Below are 25,739 nucleotides of genomic sequence, written 5' to 3'. Positions count from 1 at the left end.
ACATTACTGTAATTGTAGAACTTAGAAGCTGAAAGTTACGTTTTGAAATATACTTGTTTTATTCTGCATTGCTGGGTTTTATAAAAACATTGAGCTTCAATAACACAACATTAAGAATATTTTTAATTTGGGGCGCCTGGGTGGCTCAGTCGTAAGGCGTCTGCCTTAGGCTCAGGTCATGATCCCAGGGTCCTGGGATCGAGCCCCGCGTCGGGCTCCCTGCTCCACTGGAGGCCTCCTTCTCCCTCTCCCACTCCCTCTCACTGTGTCTCTCTCTGTCAAATAAATAAATAAAATCTTTTAAAAAAAAAAAAAAATATTTTTAATTTTACTCAACAGCAGTGGGAACTATGTAAATACGTTAGAAGTGCTCTGTGAAAACAAAGTACCAAATAGAGATTTTTTTCACTGTGAAGTTTTGTGTCAATTTAAATGCCATTCAGATTTGTTGTATATCATACTTAATTTATTTAAGACTTATGAACAGTCCTATTTTGTCTAATCATTGCTTTATCTTTTTATATGTAAAAACCCATCTCATTACTTATTTATAGCTAATGAAATAACCCCATTTCTGTTAAGAGTCTTCACTAAATTCATTAAAATTTTACCTAAATTATTACCAGTTAGTGGTCTAAGTCAATGTGGCAATTATTTCAGCCACTTAGAGTGATCTGTTGGTCAGACTTCCTAAACATTGCCAGGGAACAGCTGATAAAATCCTAAATTATACACTTTACCAGTAATGTACAGATTAACTTTTTTCCACAGATCTGTGTGTCTTGTAATTGAAAGTGGATATTGAGTCTTGTACATGTTTCTATTTAACGTGAATTAGTTATACATATTTAAAATAGTATGTTGGTTTAATATCTTACAATAAATTACATAATTTATGAAACTTTTATTTATAAATTCCTATTAACTGATTTTGATACGGAATTATACAGAAACACTTCAACCAAAAGCAAATTGTTTTCACTTTTTTGTCTTGGATGTTAGAGTGCATCCCTACAGAGTTAAAAAAAATTTTTTTTTGTTTTTTTGAGTATAGTTGACACACAATGTTACATTAGTTTCAGGTGTACAGCATAGTGATTCAACAGCTCTGTAGGAATGCTGTGCTCATCACAAGTACAGCTACCATCTGTCCCCATGCAGTGCTGTTACAATACCGTAGACTGTATTCTCGGTAACTATATCTTTTATTCCCATGACTTATTTATTCCATAACTGGGAGCTGGTAACTCCCACTTCCCTTCCCATTTACCCTTTCCACACACATTCCTCCCCACTGGGAACCATCATTTTGTACTTATATGCCTGATTCTACTTTTTGTTTGTTCATTCATCTGTTTTTTAGATTTCACATATAAGTGAAATCATATGATGTTTTTCTCTGATTTATTTCACTTAGCATAATACTTTGTAGGTCCATCTGTATTATCACAAATGGCAGAATCTCATCCTTTTTATGGCTAATATTCCATTGTATATATACCACATTTTTAATCTTTTAATCTATCAATGGACACTTGGGCTGCTTCCATATCTTGGCTATTATAAATAATGCTGCAGTGAACAAAAAGGTGCATGTTATCTTTCAAATTAGTGTTTTTGTTTTCTCTAGGTAAATACCCAGTGAAATTATTGGATCATATGGTATTTCTATTTTCAGTTTTTTGAGGAACCTCCCCATAACAATTTACATTCTTACCCACAGTGCACAAAGTGTTCCTTTTTCTTCACATCCTTGCCAACACTTGTTATTTCTTCTTGATTCTAGCTGTTCTGACAGATATAAAGTGATATCTCATAGTGGTTACGATTTGCTTTTCTCTGCTGATGAGTGATGTTAAGCATCTTTTCATATGTCTAATGGCCATCTGTATATCTTCTTTGGAAGAATATTCAGATCCCCTGCACATTTTTAATCAGATTATGTGGGGTTTTTTTGGTGTTGGGTTGTATAAACTTTTTATGTATTTTGGATATTAACCCCTTATCAGATATCATTTGTAAATATCTCCTCCGATTTAAAAGGTTGCTTTCTTTGTTGATGGTTTTCTTTGCTGTGCAAAAGCTTTTTATTCTGATGTAGTCCCAATAGTTTATTTTTGCTTTTGTTTCCCTTGCCTTAGGAGACAGATCTGAAACAGTGTTGCCACAGCCGGGGTCAAAGAAATTACTGCCTATGTTCTCTTCTTAGAGTGTACATCAAGTCATTTTATAGATTATAATGCATAATAGGTTATTGGCTGGATATCATGTATTCAGATCATTATATTAGCAACTATGTATTTGTGTTTTAAACTGTTAAAAACCTTGATCTAATGTTTTTCTAATAATAGAGTTTTCCAAGGTAAATGACTTATTTAAGGGCAAAGATTAAATATAATCTCCACAGTCCTTACTATCTTGTGTAGTTCTCTTATTTCATTCTTTCAGAATTTGAAGTAGCTGTCAGAACTGATTGACCCAGGTATTTAACCTGTGCCTCAGATAGTAGATGAACTTAAATTTCCATCTCTCTCAGTGTTTCTTTTCTTCATTTCTCTTATCCACACAAACTCCTGTATGAGGTTTAGCTGCTGATTCCTTGTGCCACTTCTCACAGCTTCATGGTGACGAGTGTCTTGCAGCTCAGGGTTGCTCTTTATTCAAGTATGTGCCCAAAGGAATTTTTTTTAAGATATTGTTAGTTTGACAGTTGATACACAGTTGACCCTTGAACAATGCAGGGTTAGGGGCACTGACCCCCCCCACGCAGTTGAAAATCCAAATACAACTTCTGACTCTCCCAAATATAACTACTAATAGCCTTCTGTTGACTAGAAGCCTTGCAGTAATGTAACAGTTGATTAACACATATTTTGTATATATGTTATATACTGTTATTCTTACAGTAAAGTAAACTGGAGAAAAATTATTAAAATCATAAGGAAGAGAAAATACATTACTGTATCAAAAAAAAAAAAAAAAAACCAAGCCCATGTTGTTCAAGGGTCAACTGTAGTATGTTCTCTTTTTATAGAAAAACCTGTACAGAAAATGACAAAGGTAGCATGAAAGATATAAGACTACAACAGAATTTTAACTAAAATATGCACAAACCTTTAGTAAATAATTCTAAGTTGTTTCGGTTTTATCTGCTTTAGATGCTGCTGTTAATTCTGGAGAACTGTGGTTTGTGAACTTTTACTCCCCAGGATGTTCACACTGCCATGATTTAGCTCCCACAGTATGTATTTTTTACATTCTGATTGTTAAAGTTTTATTCTAATCTGTTGAGTATTTTTTTTAATGTATTAGGATTTTTTCCTATTAATAGTAATGATAACTATCAATTATCAAATACTTTCATATATGTATGGTTTTATTTGATAAAAATATTCTCCTTTAAGAATGTATAGCTTGAAGAGTGTTCAAGGGAAGAAAAATTATCTTATCAGGGAAATACCTGTGCTTTTTTCCTCATAGTGGAGAGACTTTGCTAAAGAAGTGGATGGATTACTTCGAATTGGTGCTGTTAACTGTGGTGATGATAGAATGCTTTGCCGAATGAAAGGAGTCAACAGTTATCCCAGCCTCTTCATTTTTAGGTCTGGAATGGTAAGGGGTAAAGTTCGCATTTTTTAAATTTGGAACTTTATGGCAAGGAAGATACTAGAGAAAACACAACACGTGATTTTGTAGATTGTTTTGATTTTTAAATCTGATTTTAGGTGCCATCTGACTAGAGCCTAGTCAGATACTTTAAATGCCATTACTTTGACCTTTCTTTATTTCAAAATTAAATGTTTACCATTGGTTTCTATCTTAGCCATTATGCATATTTTATTTTATAGTTCACAAAATATTTTACCTGCATTGTCTCATTGAATATAAAGTTCTGATAGCCCCTTTTTTTTCTAGTGATAAAACTGAAACTAGAAAACTATTATAGTGTTATTAAAATGTCTTTTGTGGAATCTGTACAATTGAGATCTTCATATCATTTGGAAATACACTATACTATTGAGAGATAAATCTTATTGTATTCAAAATAATGTAAAATTAAAAGCATTTGGTATTATTTTTACTGAGTTTTTAGAATAATAATAAAAGATGTTTCTCTTTTTATAAAAAAAAATAATAGGCTGCAGTGAAATATCATGGTGACAGATCAAAGGAAAGTTTAGTGAGTTTCGTCATGCAGCATGTTAGAAGCACTGTGACGGAATTATGGACAGGTAATTTTATTTTCTTCATTTGTTTGATTTTCAAGGATACTTTGAATTTGGTATTTTAATTTTTTTTCAGTAATAGTGTTAATATGTTGGTTATAATATTGAAATTTTTAAAGTATCTTTTTAGAAGGGAATTTAGTGATTTTTTCTGACCTCTGCTAAATAGTTGGTATTTATAACAAATGAATCATATTTGTATAGAAACTAAAACAGTTAAGATGTGGGAAATGAATACAATGTGATGCTAGGTGTAATGGCAGCTTTCAAAGTGCAATTGAATGTTTAGTTAGCCAAGTGTTTTATTGCTTTCATAACTGTACTGTATGGCAGTCAATTCCTGCCTATCTAGTGTAATTTTAAGTTTAAAAACTCTTTCCTCTAATCTTAGACTTCTGATTGATCAAATGACTTTAGGTGGGTTATACTCTGATACCCATGAAATGATAGTATTCACATCTAGTAAGATGTTCACATCATTCACTGAATATAAGTTATGTCTGTGAAACTGTGTTAAATGTTAGGGCTGCAGTAATAAAATATATAATCCCTCTTTCAAGGGCCTCATTATTTTAGCAAGGAAGGCATTAGTAAACCATTAATGCAGTGTAGTAACTATTATGATAGAGGCAATCTTAGGGAAATGTGAAGAATATAAAAGAACTCAGATGGGGAAAAGTGGAAGGATTAGAAAATACTTCTTGAATGAAGTCAGACCCAATCTGTCATGAAAATGAAGAGGAAGCCTTCAAAGATCACTGTGAACTTGGTAAACTAGCAGTACTTCGCCATGAATCTAACAAAAAGATGGGCAGCGGGGTACAGTGGTATGGGGAAAAACATGGCTAACTGAATGAGTAGACAAAGCTCAGATCACAGGGGCCTTAGTTACCAATTTTAGTCACCAATTCTTTCTTTCTTTTTTTTTTCCTTTAAAGATTTTATTTATTCATTTGAGATACAACGATAGAGAGAGAGCATGAGCAGGGAGAGAGGCAGAGGGAGAGGGAGAAGCAGGCTCCCCGCTGAGCAGGGAGCCCGATGCGGGGCTTGATCCCAGGACCCTGGGATCATGACCTGAGCCGAGGCAGACGCTTAACCATCTGAGCCACCCAGGCGCCCCGTCACCAATTTCTTTCTTAATGAAATAATGAATTTAGATTTTAGATGACGAAAACAATGGAAAATCAATGTAGGAATTTGATATACTTCAGGCGGATTTTTATGAATTCCTGAATTCCAATAATAGATAATCAGAAATTTGCTTTATTTTCTTTTAAGGAAATTTTGTTAACTCCATACAAACTGCTTTTGCTGCTGGTGTTGGCTGGCTGATCACTTTTTGTTCCAAAGGAGGAGGTAATTTTGTTATTTTGTTATGATGAACAAACCAAGATATTTAATTTTTAGGTGCCAGTCTTTTTTTTTTTATTGAGATTTTTTTTTATTGAAATAACATTATGTAACTTCAGGGTATACAACCTGTTGATACACTTACATATTGCAAAATGATTACCACCGTAGCATCAGCTAACACCTCCATCCTGTCATAAATACCTTTTCTTTTTCATGGTAAGAACATTTAAAATCTACTCTCTTAGCAGTTTTCAAGTGTATGATCTAGTATTATTGGTTATTATCACCATGCTGTACATCACATTCCCAGAACTTGTTAATCTTATAACAGGAAGTTTGTACCCTTTGACTAGCTGTCAGTCTTAAGTATGCCACTATAATTGATTATTCAGTACTTCATGCTACAATTTATATTCAATTACAATTTTTTATTTAATGAATACTTACATTTTTTATTAATTTACACATAAGTTATAAAATTATTAATTTGTTAAAAATTCATTTATGACTTTGGTGGACAAGTTTTTCGCATAATTATTCTCATTATAATTAGTACCTTCAGGTAACCACAAATGTATTTGGCAGTTTGCAAAAATAGTTGCTGACAGATGTAACCCTCCCAAAATAATTTTTTTGGTATTATGGACTTTGTCTCATACTTAACATATCAAAAATGTATACATGTTGCCTTTTAAGATACTTGAAGATGACAGTTTTCCATTTCTAGGAACCTTTCCACCAGTAAATTAATTTGAAAATTCAATACTCTATGGGACCAAACCACAAACTATTAAACTCTGTTCAAACAATGAGATTGGTTAAAAATCAGCCCCCTTATTACAGAATACCCCCAATTCATTAACACATTTTCATATGTTTAATCCCAACATGGGTCTTTAACCTGGACTTTACCTATCAACTTCATGCTGCTGAATTGAGAACGAATTGCCTTACAGCTAAAATCAACCACTCACCCTATCCCATAAGGCCCATCTTAGGAAGGTATTGCCTTCAAGCAAAAATAACCCTTAAATTAGTCTATCATTGAGGGATTTTGTTTCATTTTGGCCTAATGCACATATTTCTGTTCACCCACACATTAAGAAAAACTTTTTAACTTTCTGACATTCTTTTACTTTTCACCCCAGGTAGATTGATTTTACCTCTCTTTATAGGCTCTGTGGTACTACAGTTCCCTTGCTTGTAAATCTGTCTCATTATATCCTAGCATTCCTATTTAAGGATTTTCATGAAAATGGTGAAGAAGTTATTTTAAGATTGTATTGTATTTTAGGAAGGAAAGCTTCCATATTCATTCTATGAGGACAGCATTATCCTGATACCAAAACCAGAAGACGCCACAAAAAAAAAGAGAACTATAGGCCAATATCTCTGATGAACATAGATGGATAGATGCAAAAATCTTCAACAATACATTAAAAAAATCATTTCACCATGATCCAGTGGGATTTAATTCTGGGATGCAAGGGTGGTTCAACATTAGCAGATCAATCGATGTAATACTTTATATCAGCAAAGAAAAGATAAAAACCATATGATTTCAGTAGATGCAGAAAAAGCATTTGACAAAGTACAACATCCATTCATGAACAAAGTAGGTTTAGAAGGAACATACCTCAACATAATAAAGGCCATATACTAACCTACAGCTAACATCATACTCAATGGTGACAAACTAAGGGCTTTTCTCCTAAGATCAGGGCCAAGACAAGAATGTCCACTTTCACCACTTTTATTCAACATAGTACTAGAAGTCCTAGCCACAGCAGTCAGACAAGAAAAAGAAACAAAAGGCATCCAGATCAGTAAGAAAGAAGTAAAACTTTGACTCTTTGCAAATGACATGATACTTAGTCAAGAAAACCCTGAAGACTCTACCAAAAACTACTAGCACCGATAAATGAATTCAGTAAAGTTGCAGGATACAAAATCAATATACAGAAACCTGTTGCATGTCTATACCCTAATAATGAAGCAGCAGAAAGAGAAATTAAGAAAATAATCCCATTTAGAATTACACCAAGAGTAGTGAAATACTTAAGAATAAACTTAACCAAAGAGGTGAAAGACCTATACTCTGAAAACCATAAAACATGAAGAAACAAGACGATACAAACAAATGGAAAGATGTTCCATGCTCATGGATTGGAAGAACAAATACTGTTAAAATCTCCATGCTATCCAAATCAATCTATAGATTTACTACAATCCCTATCAAAATACCAATAGCATTTTTCACAGAAATAGAACAAATAATCCTAAAATTTGTACAGAACCACAAAAACCCCAAATAGCCAAAGCAACCTTGAAAAAGAACAAAACTGGAGGTATTACAATCCCAGATTTCAAGATAAACTACAAAGCTGTAGTAATCAAAACAGTATGGTACTGGCACAAAAATAGACACACAGATCAATAGAACAAGATAGAGAGCCCAAAAATAAAGCCATGCCTATATGGTCAATTAATCTACAACAAAGGAGGAAGAATATGCAGTGGGAAAAAGTCCCTTCAACAAATAGTGTTGGGGAAACTGGACCACTTTCTCACACCATACACAAAAATAAAATGAAGTAAGGACCTAAAAGTGAGACCTGAAACCATAAAAATCCTAGAAGAGAGCACAGGCAGTAATTTCTCTGACAACAGCCATAGCAGCATTTTTCTAGATATGTCTCCTGAGGCAAGGAAAACAAAAGCAAAAGTGTACTATTGGGACTACATCAAAATAAAAATCTTCCACACAGCAAAGGAAACAACAAAACTAAAAGGCAATGTATGGAATGGGAAATATATAAAGAACTTACACAACTCAACACACACAAAAAACAATCCAATTTGCAAATGGGGAGGAGACATGAATAGACATTTCACCAAAGAAGACACACAGATGGCCAACACACATGAAAGATGGTGAGTTATGTTGAGCATCTCACACCTCACACCTATCAGAATGACTAAAATCAAAAACACAAGAAACAAGTGTGGGTGAGAATGTGGAGAAAAAGGAACCCTCATGCACTGTTGGTGGGAATGCAAACTGGTGTAGCCACTGTGGCAATATGGAGGTTCCTGAAAAAGTTGAAAATAGAATTCCATATAATCCAGTAATTCCTCTACTGGGTAATTACCCAAAGAATATGAAAACACTAGTTCAAAAAGATCTATATCCCTCTGTGTTTATTGCAGCATTATTTATAATATCCAAAGTATGGAAGCAGCCCAAATGTCCATCAATAGATGAATGGATAAAGAAGTGGCATATATGTATATAATGAAATATTCAGCCATAAAAAATGAAATCTTGCCATTGGCAACAATATGGATGGATCTAAAAACTATTATCCTGAGTGAAATAAGTCAGTCAGAAAAAGACATATCGTATGATTTCACACATGGAATTTAAGAAATAGGAAAAAAGAGACAAACCAAGAAATAGACTCTTAGTATAGAGAACACACTAATGGTTACCAGAGTGGTGGGTGGGGGATGGGTGAAAAAAGTAATGGAGATTAAAGAGTACACTTGCTATGATGAGCACTATAATGTATAGAATTATTGAATCCCTGTACTGTACACCTGAAACTAACACTGTATGTTAACTACTGGAATTAAAATTAAGTAAAAGACTGTGTTGTATTTTAAATTTAAAGATTCTTTATATACTTTTATCAGATAGAGCCATTACATTTTATTTCTCCAAAATCATGAGATCTCTTGGATCAAGGGGATTGTTGATAGGAGCAGAGATTTGAGAGGAAGATCCTAAAGAGATTCCCTTTACCTAGAAATCCTGGGAAACTAGCGAGAAAATGGGAAAATGTGTGCATGCATGCGTGCGTACGTGTGTGTTTGCGTGTGTGGAATGAGATTTTGGCCTCAGTATCTACCTAGTGTATGTGTCACTATTTACCAGTGGAGTCCAGTCAGTTGCCTTAGAGTCAACATGGTAGTTTGGGGGGGAAGGCAAACGAAAGTACAGACTTAATAAAGCTAAAGTTATGTCATAATTTTTTTTCCTCTCTAGATTGTTTGACTTCACAGACACGACTCAGGCTCAGTGGCATGTTGGTAAGCATCAATTATTTTGTAAAGCCATATGGCCATGTTAAGAAAGACATTTAAGAATTGATTCTAAATATTTCTTTGTAGTTCCTTAAACAACTCACTTATGTGTAAGGTTTTTTTTTTTTTTGATAAATATATTCATAGCTATAAAACTTTTCTTCCTAACTAATTAGAATTTTGACATATGGTGCTTTCATTGTTGTTCACTTTTAAATATCCTGTAATATAATTATGAATTTTTCTTTAATCAAAGAGGTACATATTAGTGTTGGTGTCACCTCCAAACTTTATTTTTTACTGTTTTTGTTTTGTTGTTATTTTGTTGTATATTTAGCTCTCATCATACTAAGGTTGGGGAATATAATCTGTATGTTGTTGATACTTTAACACTCATTGGAGCTCCCTTTGCTGCCTGGGAGTTTATCAGTTATGAAAATCGTGAAAGATCTGTGTGTGCTCAAAAATATGTTTTCTGCATATATTAGGTAGAATTTTTATATCTATTAGACCAGTTTTATCTGCATCATTTATTTTTTGTGTAAACTTTTTAAAAAACGTTTTAAATTTACAGTAGAAAAGTTGGGGGTTTCTAAATAAAGCTAAATTCCTTTAACTTTCTCTTTTACTCAACACATGACCTGTTTTTTGTTTCTTTCCACTATAGGATGGTCTTGTTAATGTAGGATGGATGGACTGTGCTACCCAGGACAACCTTTGTAAAAGTTTGGATATTACAACAAGTACTACTGCCTATTTTCCTCCTGGAGCCACCTTAAGTAACAAAGAGAAAAGCAGTGTTTTGGTATGAGTTACTAATTTCTTTATATATATGTGAATACATACATTCAAACATAATACATCATTTTATAAACAGTGAACAAGGAAATGAATCCATTTACAATAAACATGTCATTATTTAGAACAAGTATTTAATTTTTGGGTTTCTGTTTAATGGTAAGATCTGCTTGTAAGGATTATTTTATAATGGTAGAAACTATTACCCTTTACAACCCAGAAGTATGGGAAACATTCTTAGGTTATATGAATTTTCATTGGTTTCCATTTATGTGTATATTTTCTAATGTTAAAATGTAGATCATTAGTACATTTGGCTGGGACTCAGTATTTGTTTTTTTAAACCACCCTGTTAGATTCTGGTTATAAACTCAGTTTGGAAATCTACTGTATGGTTCATCTCCCTAATTTTGTGAATGAGGAGACTGAGGTTCAAGTTAGTTATCAAGGAGCTAAGATAAATAATGGGATATGGAATAGGTTCCTAGGAAACCTCAAAAGAAAATAATAAAAGACAAACTTTCATTAGTTTTTATTTCTGTATTTTAATTCTGCTTTCTTGATGTTGACAAAGATAACACATACTCATTATAGAAATTCATATATGGGTATAGAAATGTATAAAGACAGATGCAAAATTCTTCTACATCCAAATCACCCACAGATGAGCACCATCAAATCTTGGTAAATACTCTTCCAGATCTCTACTTACATATACGTGCAATTATGACTTCATGCTGACAACTTTCCACTTCTGTCTGTGGCCCAGACCTCTGACCTCCACTCCAGACATACATATTCTACTGCCTATTCAACATCTCCCCTGGGATATTAACTGATTTTTTCAAACTTAGATATCCGTAACTATACCACTGATATTCTCCTGTAGATCTGCTCTGCCCACAGTTTTCTCTATCTCAGTTGATAAAAAAATCCATCCTTTATCATTCAGGTCAAATACCTTAGAGTCATTGTTGACTCTTCTTTTTCTTATATTCTATAACTTACATTGGGAGAATCTGTGGTTCTGTCATTAAAATCTTTCTAAAATCCACTTCCACTGCTACTAGAGCATTTATCACCTTATAATATACACTAATATATTACCTTTGTATTTTTATTTTTCTCCCACAATACATTTTTAAGTTTGAATTTTTTTTACTGTTATATCTCAAATCCCTAGAAGATTATCTGGCACATAAGTGGACACTATATATAGTGCCTATGTATATTATATACTATCTGCTAGAGCTAAACATACACATAAATAGATAAATCAACAATCCCTAAGTAACAATCCATTCACTAAATGTGACATACTTAGTTACTTAATCAGTCCTCCTTGGTATTTAACTCACCTACTTTTTCATGATTATAAGAAATGTTGTAATGAACAATGTTGTTTGTTCATTTTTGTGCACTTCTTTAGTTACCTGTTTAGATGAAATAGCCATGGCAGTTTTAATTTCAGTTTGCTTTGCCAGATTGCCCCTATAGAAAATTTCTGTTTATATTGTCCCACAGTTCATGAGCATGCCTATTCCCTTAATAGAAGTTCTTGTCTTCAGTACTACAGTCTCATATTTTAGTGAGATCTTTCTGCTTTTTGATATAAAACTGCAAATTCAGATGCAATCTTAGGAGACATAAATGAGTAATACTGGAAGTGTAATTACAGGGAGTGATGAATTAAATGGTCCTTGTCACTTCTAAAAGCATTCAAGTTTTTAGAAAAGTAAGACATCTGTTGGTCTCCTCAAACTGAATTGGGTGAGAAAAGGCACGGTCTAATATAAACATCTTGGTTATCTCTGAAAGTCAGTTCCATTTTCGCTGTTGGCAAATCATGCCTTGTTTATTCCAGTGGCAGTTTTTTCTGCTTAATGGTTTGTTTTGTTGGAATGTGAGTTCATTTATTTGTATGTCATATGTAGTTTATGTCTTCCTTAAACGCTCTCTTTCCCAGGTAAATTCCAGTTGTAATACTTGACATCCATTTGAGAAGATCCATCTCTTCCCTCTTTCCTAGTCAGTATATTCAGCAAACATTTATTTACCAAGCCCTTACTGTGGACAGAATTGTACTGGGTAATTGGGAAGAAAAGTAGATAAAAGTCCACATAGTATAATGAATCATTACAGTGTGGCCCCATTGTTTTGGGATGTATTATTTACAACAGCATTTTACACCATTCATATCCTAATGTTATTCTAAAACCCAGTATACTATCAAGGGTAATTTTGTGGTTATCTGCCCCAAAAAAAAAAAAAAAAAGTACCCAGTATTTTTTTTTTGTATTCCATCGATAATGAAAAAAATTTTAATCTGTAATAAACTGATTCATTGTGAAGTGACTGTAATATAGTGGAGTTATATTAAATTGTTAAAACTCTGTCTCCCCAAACACATTGGGAGGTAGTCCCCCAAAAAGGTATGTAATTTTGCATTAGGTATAAAGAAAACTCTGGGTGCTATAATTAGGTTATTTTGAGGCAGAGAGTTATTGTCCCAGCTGATTTAGTGTGTTCTATAATTGAGAAATGTTCACCACATTACACCTTTTAAAAGTGATTTACATGTACATTTTATAGGGGACATCTTCTGTGTATAATGAATAACTTTAAGAGGAAGGGAGGGAGGAAGGAAGAAATTCAGAGGTTAGACAGTATCCTTTGTAAGTGTAACTACTCTTACTTACTTTTACTCTATGACAAACAGGTTTATAATGAGGTTCTAGTGGAATAATCAGGAGTATATAATAAAATCTTTCTAATAAATGTGACTGATGTCAATGACCTGTAGTACTATGGCATGTAGTACTTTGGGCCTTAGGTTCTACCACTAGAACCGGAGTAAATAATCAGGAGTATTTAATAAAATCTTTCTAATAAATGTGACTGATGTCAATGACCTGTAGTACTATGGCATGTAGTACTTTGGGCCTTTTAAGCCCTTTGGTAACAGAAAATATTTCATATAGATCTTTAACAATATGCTATAGATTTAAGAAAAAAGAACAAAAACAAGTTTTAATAGAAACTTAAGAAAAACCGTTTTCTATTCTTACGTTATACCCATTGTTTCTCTCCATATGGTTATTCTCATGTTGGGCAGTTAAGCTCTGCATACCATGGAAGTTGCTATAAGTTTTTAATGGAGTTTCAGGCCTTTCAGGTAATACTGAATGATCAGGCAGAGGTGGTTCATAATTAAACTCTGTTTTGTCAACCCCCAAATACATTTTCCTGATGTGACCATTACTTTATTCTTTGTTGTTAACAGCTGCTTCTTTGAGAATTACATGAGCAGGGAGAGTGAGAAATACATGCTAAAGATAAAATATGGACAGAAATAAAGGAAATTTGTTAGAAAGGAGATGTGCCTTTTTCACTTTTGTGTTTTCAACCTTTAAGATAAGGTCTTTATCAGGATGTTTAACTCTGCCAAACCCCTAGGTGCTTAGGTTTTTGGACTCTATTTCTGAAAACCTCTATAATAAAGAGTATTCCAATTTTCCAGTTATAAGTTCTGAATTCCTACTAGTTATTGGTTAGGGTATGCAGTGTCTTGGATCATCAAATAGTCTAGTGTTTTAATTAATAATTCTTTTAAAAGTTTGTAAAGCATTGGCATCCTGCAAAACATGATGAGCATTAAAGTTGCTCTGAACATAATACAGTTTTTTCCCCAATAATTCAGAGGTTACTTCAGGTTATTGTGAGGATTATTATAGAATGCACACCACAATTAAAAGAAAATTCCAGATAATGGAATTTTAATTTTACATCAATATTTTTAAGAAACAGCCCTGTTACACAATTTTTTATTAATTGCCAAAATATACTTTTATATATATATATATATTTTTTTTTTTTTTTATTTATTTATCTGACAGAGAGAGACACAGCAAGAGAGGGAACACAAGCAGGGGGAGTGGGAGAGGGAGAAGCAGGGTTCCTGCCGAGCAGGGAGCCTGATGTGGGGCTCGATCCCAGGACCCTGGGACCATGACCTGAGCTAAAGGCAGACGCTTAACTGACTGAGCCACCCAGGTGCCCCGCCAAAATATACTTTTTAAAAAACATTTAGAATAAATAGCTCAAAAACTGTTTTTAACTTTTGTGGTTTTTTTTTTTCTTAAGAGAGTTCTATGGAAAAAAGACACAAATAAATGGATGTTGATTAAAAGATTACAATATGATTCTCTTATTTTAGTTCCTTAATTCATTGGATGCTAAAGAAATATATTTGGAAATAATGCATAATCTTCCAGATTTTGAACTACTTTCGGCAAACACACTAGAGGTAATATTTCTGTTAATAATAATAAATGGTAGTAAATGTTGGTAACATTTCAAGTCTTAACATTTTAAAATCAGCATTTGTTTTATTCATCACTAGAAAGCAGTTTCAAAGGATTTTATATATTAATGTATATATGTTAGCTATTCTAGGTTAAACTCTAATTGCTGGAGTTGCAACTTTAGGGTGGGTCTGGAGTTCAAGACAACATAACCAGTCCTGAATGGGGGCCTCAGTGGGAGTGTCAAAAAAGCCAAGATTTTGATCACAAAGCAGCTTTCGATCTGATGTGGAATTTTATGTTCTTGCTTACAGAACTATTTATATTGTTCACTGAGAACTAAGAAGCAGCTTTAGAAATACTCAGTTTGTAGTAAAATCATTTTTTTTTCTACTCAGTGATCCCAGAGCTAAGTCTGTATCCCTACCCAACTCTGCTAAACCTGAAAAAGCTTACTTCTCTACCCCCAGCTTTTTAGCTATATATCATTAAAACTATGTACTTTTTTGGAACAGTTGTCTGCTTTTAGATTTTATAATTTAGGGATTTTTAGCCTTTAATATAGGATTGATTTACATAGCATTATTCCAAAGAAATACAAAATATAAGCATAAATGGGTCTGAATTTTAGGCAGTATTTTGAAGTAATGGGTATGGTGGCTAAAATTAACTTTAAGTCAAAGAAATAAAGAATAGAACCCTTAGAATTTCTTGATTCTGACATTATTTTTATCACTTCTAAGGATCGGTTGGCTCATCATCGGTGGCTCATATTTTTTAATTTTGGAAAACATGAAAATTCCAATGATCCTGAGTTGAAGAAACTAAAAACTCTACTTAAAAATGAACATATTCAAGTAAGAAAAATGCATTCTGCCTAGCCTTCTGCTAGTGTGCTTTCTTATTAATTTAATATATAAAATTATATTTTAGGTAACATAAAAATGCTTATTTGAAATTCTAGGTTAAGAAACCCCTAAGTGCTTTTGTTTTTTTGTTGTGATTTTGTTTTTCTATTAAAAATCTACAGTGATATCTGAAAACAGTTAACTTTTATTTCTCTTTAGTAGCTGCCATCTGATATATCTGTATCAGACAGTTTTCTGGAATGACATACCATAGAAAAATATCTTTCCCTTTTTAAAATTCTTATTTATGTAAATAATTTGTACTCGTAGTTTAAAAATTAGGATATATAAATAAGCACAAAAACGAATTAAAATACTTAATATTTTCACCACTGTTAATAGCCCTACTATAAATTTACTGTGTAATTTTTCAAACTTTTTCTGCATATGTTTTAGTATGTGGGCATAGGGATATGTGTGTACATAAATGCATATTGTAATGGCCATTATAACAGACATACCTGTAACTTTATTTATGAATTTTTTAATAAAAATGGATTCACTATAGGGGCGCCTGGGTGGGGCAATCGGTTAAGTGTCCGACTCTTGGTTTCGGCTCAGGTCTTGATCTCAGGGTCATGAGATTGAGCCCCACGTCTGGCTCTGCCCTTAGTGTGAAGTCTGAGTTGCTCTTGCCCTCTCTCTCTGCCCCTCTCCCCGCTCTTGCTCTCGCCCTCTCTCTGTCTCTCTCTCTCTCCCCCTAAAATAAATCAGTCTTTAAAAACAAAAAGAAAAACCCCAAAAAATGGATTCACTATACAGTAGTCCCTTTTTTCTGCAGGGGAAATGTTCTAAGGCCCCCAGTGGATGCCTGAAACCACAGATAGTACCAAACTCTATATATACTTGTTTTTTTCCTATACATACATATCCATAATAGAGTTTAATTCATAAATTAGGTCCAGTAAAAGATTAACAATAATAATAAAATGGATAATTGCAATAATATACTATAATGAAAGTTATGTGAGAATGGTCTCTTACTATACTGCACCGTACTCACCCTTGTAAATTGATATGAGATGGTAAAATGCCTGCATGATGAGATGAAGTGAGCTGAATGACGTAGGCACTGTAACGTGGTGTTTAACTACTACTGACCTGAGAGTGCCCGAGAAAGAGAATCATATACTTCTGGACTACAGGTGGACCAGTGGGAACCAAAACTGTGGAAAGTGAAACCACTGATAAGGGGGGATCTGCTGTATTCTCTTGTGTAGAATTATCCATTTGACAATATCATATATTTTCTTATATGCTAGTTTGTGTATGTGTGTATATATATGTGTGTTGTGTATATGAATATGTATATATGTAGATATATATATGTATATGAAGCACTACCTGGTCTTCAGAGATGATGATAAATATATACATATATATAAATATGTTAAATACATTACTAAACACATAGGATATAGATATTATCATCCTAGAGATATCATCCTCCCTAAAGTCTAGGTAGTATTTCACTATATGGTTACACCATAGTTGTTTAACAAATCCTCTTTTACTAACATCATTTGCATTATTTTTTATATCAAGAATACATACTCTAAAAATGCAATATGAAGAATTTTTTTAACCAAGGTTGTTTTTTCTTAAATTGTCCTCATTACCAGTGTCCTCCAGAATGGTTATATCATTTTATATTCTTACAACATGTCAGTAACCATTTCTCCACACCTGTGCCAGCCATGGTATTACCATTTTTTTAATAACCATTCTAATAAGCTAAAAGTGATATGTTAATAATATTCATTTTCACTTATTTGCTTCCTAGTGGGGTTGAAAAAGTTTTTTTGTGATTATTAACAAATCATGATTTTTCTCTATTTTCTGTCTCTGGCCCATTTTCTCTCTTCTGATAGGACATTTATCTTTTATTTCTTAGTGGATCCTCTGAAATCCTCAGATATTTTTTCTTGGTTTATTATTTCCCTCTTAGTATTCTTTATGCTGTTTCCCTTACAGTGTATGAAATTGTCAGGCTTTGTTTTATTATTTCTGCTTTTAGGGTCTGAAAACGTTTTCTCTCTCCTCCATTCCAAGCTTATATAAATATTCCCTATATTTTTAGAAGAGTGGATTTCTTGAACTTTTTTTAAAGATTTTATTTACTTATTTGAGAGAAAGCACAGGAGGGGGAGCAGCAGGCCCCCTGTGGAGCAGGGAGCCCAATGAGGGGCTTGATCCCAAGACCTTGGAATCATGACCTGAGCTGAAGGCAGACGCTTAACTGCCTGAGCCACCCAGGCGCCCCAAAGAGTGGATTTCTTAAACAACTTCCTATTTTCTGGAAAATTTTCTCAGGTTTTTGAACTTTCTAAAAGGCTTTTTTTTTTTTTTTTTCCCTTAACTAAAATTGAGTTTCAGTGTTAAATGTAAATTAATTATTTCTATCTTTTATTTTCATGGCCAGTTAACTTCTGTTTAGAAACTGTTAGAGCAATGTCATTCCTTTATGAATATTTAAAAAAATGAATGCATATGATTTTGTTTTCATCAGTTTGAATTTTCTACTTTAGGTTGGTAAGTTTGACTGTTCCTCTGCACCAGACATCTGTAGTAATCTGTATGTGTTTCAGCCATGTCTAGCAGTATTTAAAGGACAAGGAACCAAAGAATATGAAATCCATCATGGTAAGAAGGGAGAAAATGATAAAAATATATATTTATTTTCAAATAGCAGTTTTTTAAATGTACTTTTTACCTTGTTTTTTTAAATTCTTTAATTGACATGTAGTTGACACTGTTATATTAGTTTCAGGTGTGAAGTAGTGATTCCACAACTTTGTATGTTATGCTGTGCTCATACAGGTGTAGTTAGCATCGATCACAGTACCATTGACTATATTCCTATGCTGTACCTTTCATCTCCATGACTTATTCATTCCATAGCTGGAAGCCTGTAACTCCCATGCCATTTCACCCATTTTGCCCATCCTGCCCTCGCTTTCCCCTAAGTAACCACCAGTTCTCTGTATTTATGAGTCTGTTTCTACTTTGTTTTGTTTTTTAGATTCCACATATAAGTGAAATCATATGATATTTGTCTTCTCAGACTTATTTCACTTAGCATCATATATTCTAGGTCCATCCATATTGTCACAAATGGCAAGATCTTATTCTGTTTCATGGCTGAGTAACAATACTCCATTTGTGTGTATGTGTATGTCTGTGTACATACGCACATCTTCTTTATCCCTCTATCAGTGGACACTTGTGTTGCTTCCATATCTTGGCTGTTGTAAATTATGCTGCAATAAACACGGGGTGCATATATCTTTTTAAATTAGTGTTTTTGTTTTCTTTGGGTAAATACTCAATAGTGGAATTACTGGATTGTATGGCATTTTTAATTTTTTGGAGAACCTCTCTACTGTTTTCCACAGTGGCTACACCAATTTATATTCCCATCAACAGTACATGAGGGTTCTTTTTTTCTACATCGTTGCCAACTCTGGCTATTTGTCTTTTTGTTATTAGGTGTTCTGATAGGTATAAGGTGATATCTCATTGTGGTTTTGATTTGCTTTTCCCTGATGATATTAGATGTATCATTTGAGGGGCACCTGGGTGTCTCAGTAACTTAAGTGTCCGACTCTTAATTTCAACTCAGGTCATGATCTCAGGGTCATGAGATCCAGCCCCGGGTTGGGCTCTGCACTGAGCATGGAGCCTGCTTAAAATTCTCTCTCCCTCTCGGGGCACCTAGGTGGCTCAGTTGGGTGTCTGACTCCTGGTTTTGGCTTAGGTCATGTTCTCATAGGTTGTGAGATTGAGTCCCTCGTTGGGCTCCATGCTCAGCGGGGAGTCTGCTTGAAGATTTTCTCCCTCTGCCCCTCCCCCTGCTTGCTCAGCGCTCACGCACTCTCTCTCTCTCTAAAATAAATAAATCTGGGGCGCCTGTGTGGCTCAGTTGGTTAAGCCTCTGCCTTCGGCTCAGGTCATGATCCCAGGGTCCTGGGATCAAGTTCCGCATCAGGCTCCTTGCTTGGCAGGGAGCCTGTTTCTCCCTCTGCCTGCCCCTTTCCCCTGCTTGTGTGCTCACTCTCTCTCCCTCTCTGACAAATAAATAAAAATTTTAAAAATAAATAAGTAAAATAAATATAAAAAAAAAAAAAAGATACTCTTTCCCTCTCCCTCAGCCCCTAACCCCCCATCTCGCATGCACTCTCTCTATCCCTATATATAAAGTTTAAAAAAAAAAAATGTATCATTTGAAAATCACTTCTCCCATTCAGTAGGTTGCCATTTCTTTTTGTTGATTGTTTCCTTCACTGTGCAAAATTTTTTTATTTTGGTGTAGTCCTGATAGTTTATTTTTGCTTTTGTTTCCCTTGCCTGAGAAGACAGGTCTAGAAAAATTGTTACTAAGGCCAATGTCAGAGATTACTGCCTATATTTTCTTATAGGACTTCTTTGGTTTCAGGTTTCACCTTTAGATCTTTGATACCTTTTGAGTTTATTTTTGTGTATGGTGTAAGAAAGTGGTTGAATTTCATTCTTCCGCATGTAGCTGACCAGTTTTCCTAGCGCCATTTACTGAGGAGACTCTCTTTTCCCCATTGTATAATCTTGCCTCCTTTGTCAAAGATTAATTAGACCATGTAAGCATGGGTTTATTTCTGGGGTCTCTATTCTGTCCCATTGACTGAAGTGTCTGTTTTTATGCCATACCATGCTGTCGTGTTTACTATAGCTTTGTCCTGTATCTTGAAGTCAGGGAGCATGATACCTAGATTTGTTCTTCTTTTTCAAGATCACTTTGGCTATTTGGGGTCTTTTGTGGTTCTTTTTACTTTGTTTTATATAAATATACTTACTGTAAATAACTTTGCTTTTATTAGTAAATAGGTTTCTTTTGGAGAAAGATTTTTTGAATTATATTTAGTTATTTTATTCTCTTTTCTTTTTAAAATAACTTTTTTCTGCGGTTTTGATTAGTGTTTCAGCAAGAATGCTAGTGACAGGTTAGTGCAAAATTTAGGGGTCTTATTAATAAAAGTAAGCAACACCTATAGTTTCCATTTCCACTGTACCAAAGTAGCATCTCAGCCATGGGCATTTTCCAGATTTTTCCCCCACTAGACTATTAAATATATTTTTTTAAGATTTTATTTATTTATTTGACAGAGAGAGACACAGTGAGAGAGGGAACACAAGCAGGGGGAGTGGGAGAGGGAGAAGCAGGCTTCCCGCCTAGCAGGTTAGCCCGATGTGGGGCTCGATCCCAGGACCCTGGGATCATGACCTGAGCCGAAGGCAGACGCTTAACGACTGAGCCACCCAGGCGCCCCTAGACTATTAAATATTTCTATGGCTACTTTTATCTCTCTTGAATTTATAATTACATTTTTACATTTCAGCTTGTGATGGGACTTTAGCTCTGCATTCATGTAAGTACAGTTGCAATTATGAGGATTTGGGATACCTCATAGTCCCTGTCCTGAAAAAGGTCAAATGTAGCAAAAGAAACACACAAACTACTAACTATAACACAGCTAAGTGAGTAACAGATATTGACTGATGTTATGTGCTTAGGAATGCAAAGTTCTCTCGAGACATTTAAAATATCAGGGCGCCTGGGTGGCTCAGTTGGTTAAGTGTCTGCCTTCAGCTCGGGTCGTGATCCCGGGATCCTGGGATCAAGTCCCTCATTGGGCTCCCTGCTCAGCGGGGAGTCTGCTTCTCCCTCTGCCTCTCTCTCTGTCTCTCATGAATAAATAAATAAAATCTTTAAAAAAAATTTTTTAAATATCATCTGGTGGGGTTGATAGAAGGAGATCATAAGACAATGTGAAAAACATTGTAATGGCCAGTATGTATAAATTATAAGATCAAATAAAGAGACTTATGTGTAGTTTAGATCCAGAGATGATATTTGAATTGAGGTAACATTTGAATGCTCAGTTTCTCAAAGCGAATAGAGAAAAGCAAGAAGTGAGGCTAAGCTGAAGGAATTATGTGAGCAAAGTCTTGGCAAGATGAACCTAACAGTAACTCCTGTTTATTTAGTACTTTCTACAATTCAGATGTTTTTCTAAAGGCTTCACTACATTTCCCTTTCTGTTTTTATCTTCACAACAGCCCACCAAGGGAGAAAACAGTGGCTCAGGATAATTATTTGCCTATGATCAACAACTAGTAACTAGTCAAGGTAGATTTTTGTATCCAAACAGGTCTGACTCCAAAGCCTAAGATTATAGCAGCACTAAACTGTACTGTCTCCTGAAAGTGCTAAAAATGACCACGTTTTAATAATGGAGTTCTATTCTTTTTTATCTCTGAAATAATTCCGATTACCCTCCCCTCTGTGTTTGCTGCTTTATTTCCAGTTCATCATCTCCTTCATTTACTCTGTTATCCTTTGGTAAAATTGACAGTCTCACGTCACTTTTCTGCCTTGACTTTCCTGATTTCTTTAAGTATTTTTAAATTTTTTTCATTGAAGTATAATTGGAATACAGTATTAGTTTCAGGTATATTATATAATAATTCCCTTTTATATATACATTGATCAGATCAGAATGATCTGATCAGTGTATATATACAGATCACCATGATCACCATGATGTTTAGTTACCATCTGTCATCATATCAAGTTGTTACATTATTAGTAACTCTGTTCCCTGTGCTCTACTTTACACCCCTGTGACTTATTTGTAACTGGAAGTTTGTACCTCTTAATCCCCTTAACTGTTTCACCCTTCCTCCCACCTCCCTCTCCTCTGGCAATCACCAGTTTGTTCTCTGTATTTATGAGTCTGTTCTATTTTGTTTTGCTTCTTCATTCATTTTGTTTTTTAGATATTGGTAAGACAGATGTCCAAGAGTTTTCTGCCTGTGTTTTCTTTTAGGAGTCATGGTTTCAGGTCTTATATTTAGGTCTGTAATATATTTTGAATTGATTTTTGTATATGGTACAAGAAAGTGGTCCGGTTTCATTCTTTTGCATGTAGCTCTAGTCTTCCCAGTACCATTTATTGAAGAGACTGTCTTTTCCCCATTGTATGTTCTTACCTCCTTTGTCACAGATTGACCATATAAGTATGGGTTTATTTCTCTCTATTCTGGCTCTCTATTCTGTTCCATTGATCTGTGTGTCTGTTTTTGTGCCAATACTATGTGTTTTGATTATTATAGCTTTATAGTGTATCTTGAAATCAGGGAGCACAATACCTCTGGCTTTGTTCTCTTTTTTCATGGTTGCTTTGATTCTTCATGGTCTTTTGTGGTTCCATACAAATTTTAAGATAATTTGTTCTAACTCTGTTAAAAAAAAAATGCCATTGATGTTTTCATAGGGATCGCATTGAATATGTAGATTTTTAGAGATCATATAGACATTTTAATAACATTAATCCTTCCAATCTATGAAGACTGTATATCTTTCTATTTATTTGTGTCCTCTTCAGTTTCTTCAACAATGTCTTGTAATTTTTGGAGTACAGGTCTTTTATCTCCTTGGTTACATTTATTCCTAAGTATTTTATCCTTTTTGATGCAATTCTAAATGGGATTGTTTTCATAATTTCTCTGATAGTTTGATATTATAGAAATAGCACAGACTGAGGAACCTGGGTGGCTCAGTCGGTTAAGTGTCCAGCTCTTGGGGTGCCTGGGTGGCTCAGTCGGTTAAGCATCTGACTTTTGATTTCAGCTCAGGTCATGATCTCAGGGTTGTGAGATTGAGCCCCACATCACGCTCAACGCTGGGTGTGGAGCCTGCTTAAGATTCTCCCTCTCCCTTTCCCTCTGCCCCTCCCTGCCCTCAAAAAAAAAAGAACACAGATTTTGGTATATTAATTTTGTATCCTGTTACTTTACTGAGTTGATTTGTTCTATTAGTTTTTGAGTAGAGAGTCATTCATTTCTGCTCTGATTTTTATTTTTTCCTTCTATTAACTTGGGACTTTATTTCTTCTTTTTCTAGTTCCTTTAAGATGTAAGGTTAGATTGAGATTTGTTTCCTGAGGTAGGCCTGTATCTCTATAAACTTGCCTCTTATTTTTTTTTAAAGATTTTATTTATTTATTTATTTGAGAGAGTGAGGGAGCGAGAGAGAGAACACGAGTGGGGGCAGAGGCAGAGGGAGAAGCAGACTGCCCACTGAGCAGGGAGCCAGATGCTGAGCTCAGTTGGGGTGATGACCTGAGCTGAAGGCAGACACTTAACCCACTGAGCCACCCAGGTGCCCCTAAACTTGCCTCTTAAAACTGCTTTTGGTGGGTCCCATAGATTTTGGAACATTGTGTTTGATTTTTATTTGTCATAAGGTATTTTTTTTGTTTTCTTCTTTCATTTCTTCATCAACTCATTGATTGTTAGGAACATGTTTAGCTTTGATGTGTTTGTGGTTTTTTCCAGTTTTGTTTTAGTTTCTAGTTTTATACTATTGGGTCAGAAAAAAATGCTTGGTATGATTTCAGTCTTCTTAAATTTATTGAGACTTGTTTTGTGGCCTAACATGATTATCTTGGAGAGTGTTCCATGTGCCCCTGAAAAGAACATGTATTCTGTTTTTGAAAAGAATGTACTGTATATATCTATTAAGTCAAACTGGTCTAATATGTCCTTGAAGGTTACTGTTTCGTTGATTTTCTGTCTGGATGATCTGTCATCCATTGATGTATGTGAGGTGTTATTGTATTACTGTCACTTTCTCCCATTATGTCAGTTAATACTTGCTCTACATATTAGGTGCTCCTATGTTGATATTTATAGATTTTTTTTTTTTTTTTAAAGATTTTATTTATTTATTTGACAGAGAGAAACACAGCGAGAGAGGGAACACAAGCAGGGGGAGTGGGAGAGGGAGAGAAGCAGGCTTCCCGCGGAGCAGGGAGCCCGATGCGGGGCTCGATCCCAGGACCCTGGGATCATGACCTGAGCCGAAGGCAGACGCTTAACGACTGAGCCACCTAGGCGCCCCGATATTTATAGATTTTTATAATTATTTCCTCTTGTTGAATTGATCCCTTTATCATTATGTAATGTCCTTCTTTGTCTCTTATTACAGTCTTTGTTGTAAAGTCTGTTTTGTCTAAGTATTGCTAGTCTATTTTTCTTTTTGTTTCCATTTGCATGGAATATCTTTTATCATCCCTTCACTTTGTCTGTGTATGTCCTTACATCTGAAGTGATATAGGTAGCCTATAGAGGGGGTTTGGTTTTGTTTGCTTTTGTTATCCTTTCAGCTACCCTCTGTCTTTTGTTTGGAGCATTTGATCCATTTACACTTAAAAGTACTTACTGATGATAGGTATGTATTGCCATTTTCTTCATTATTTTCTGGTTTTGTAGTTCCTCTCTGTTCCTTTCTTCTCTTGTGATTTGACGACTTTGTTTAGTGTTATATTTGGATTTCTTTCTCTTTATTTTTTGTGCATCTGTTATAGGTTTTTGGTTACCATTAGGCTCATATATAACAACCAGGTATATAGTAGTCTTTTTAGTTGAGTGTCACTTAGGTTTGAATGCATCTTAAAAGCACGGTGTTTTACTCTCCTGCTGACTTTTTTTGGCATCCTATTTTACATCTTTTTGTGTATCCCATAACTAATTATTGTAGATACAGATTTTACTACTTTTCTCTTTAACCTTCATACTAGCCTTATAAGTGGTGGATCCACTACATTATCTACATGTTTACCAATGTTTGCCATTACCAGTGATTTTTTTTTTTCTTTCATAACTTTCTTCTAACTATGGCCTTTTCTGCTTGAAGAAGTCTCTATAACATTTAAGGCTGGTTTAGTGGTGATGAACTCCTTTAACTTTTGTTTGCCTGGGAAACCATCTCTCCTTCAATTCTGAATGAGAACTGTGTCGGGTGGGATATTCTTGGTTGTAGAATTTTTCCTTTCAGCACTTTGAATATATCCTGCCACCCTCTTCTGGCCTGCTATGTTTCTGCTGAAAAACCAGCTTATAATCATATGGGGGTGCCCTTGTGTTTAACTAGTTGGCACGGCTCTTGCTGCTTTTTCAGATTTTCTCTTTTCTCTTTAGTTCAGACATTTTAAAAATGTGTCTGGGTGTGAATTTACTTGAGT

At 34.5% G+C, this 25,739-nt stretch overlaps 1 protein-coding gene across 4 annotated transcripts in view; it reads left to right on the top strand.

The window, feature by feature from the left end:
• DNAJC10 (DnaJ heat shock protein family (Hsp40) member C10) overlaps window positions 1–25,739 on the top strand; it is a 54,707-nt gene that overhangs the window by 14,068 nt on the left and 14,900 nt on the right. For 3 of the 4 annotated variants that reach the window (XM_032406832.1, XM_032406863.1, XM_032406843.1), the window contains 9 exons: window positions 3,159–3,241; window positions 3,481–3,612; window positions 4,139–4,232; window positions 5,508–5,585; window positions 9,631–9,674; window positions 10,336–10,473; window positions 14,683–14,772; window positions 15,514–15,627; window positions 18,207–18,321. In XM_032406832.1, the coding sequence (XP_032262723.1) occupies window positions 3,159–3,241; window positions 3,481–3,612; window positions 4,139–4,232; window positions 5,508–5,585; window positions 9,631–9,674; window positions 10,336–10,473; window positions 14,683–14,772; window positions 15,514–15,627; window positions 18,207–18,321 (888 nt within the window). The remainder of the gene's footprint in view (window positions 1–3,158; window positions 3,242–3,480; window positions 3,613–4,138; window positions 4,233–5,507; window positions 5,586–9,630; window positions 9,675–10,335; window positions 10,474–14,682; window positions 14,773–15,513; window positions 15,628–18,206; window positions 18,322–25,739) is intronic. The other variant, XM_032406854.1, reaches the window with a different exon arrangement.

The sequence above is a fragment of the Phoca vitulina genome, unplaced genomic scaffold (assembly GCF_004348235.1).
Source record: "Phoca vitulina isolate PV1807 unplaced genomic scaffold, GSC_HSeal_1.0 scaffold1, whole genome shotgun sequence".
Lineage (NCBI taxonomy): Eukaryota > Metazoa > Chordata > Mammalia > Carnivora > Phocidae > Phoca > Phoca vitulina.
The sequence above is the reverse complement of the archived record's forward strand: the minus strand, read 5'-3'. Positions and strand labels throughout refer to the sequence as shown.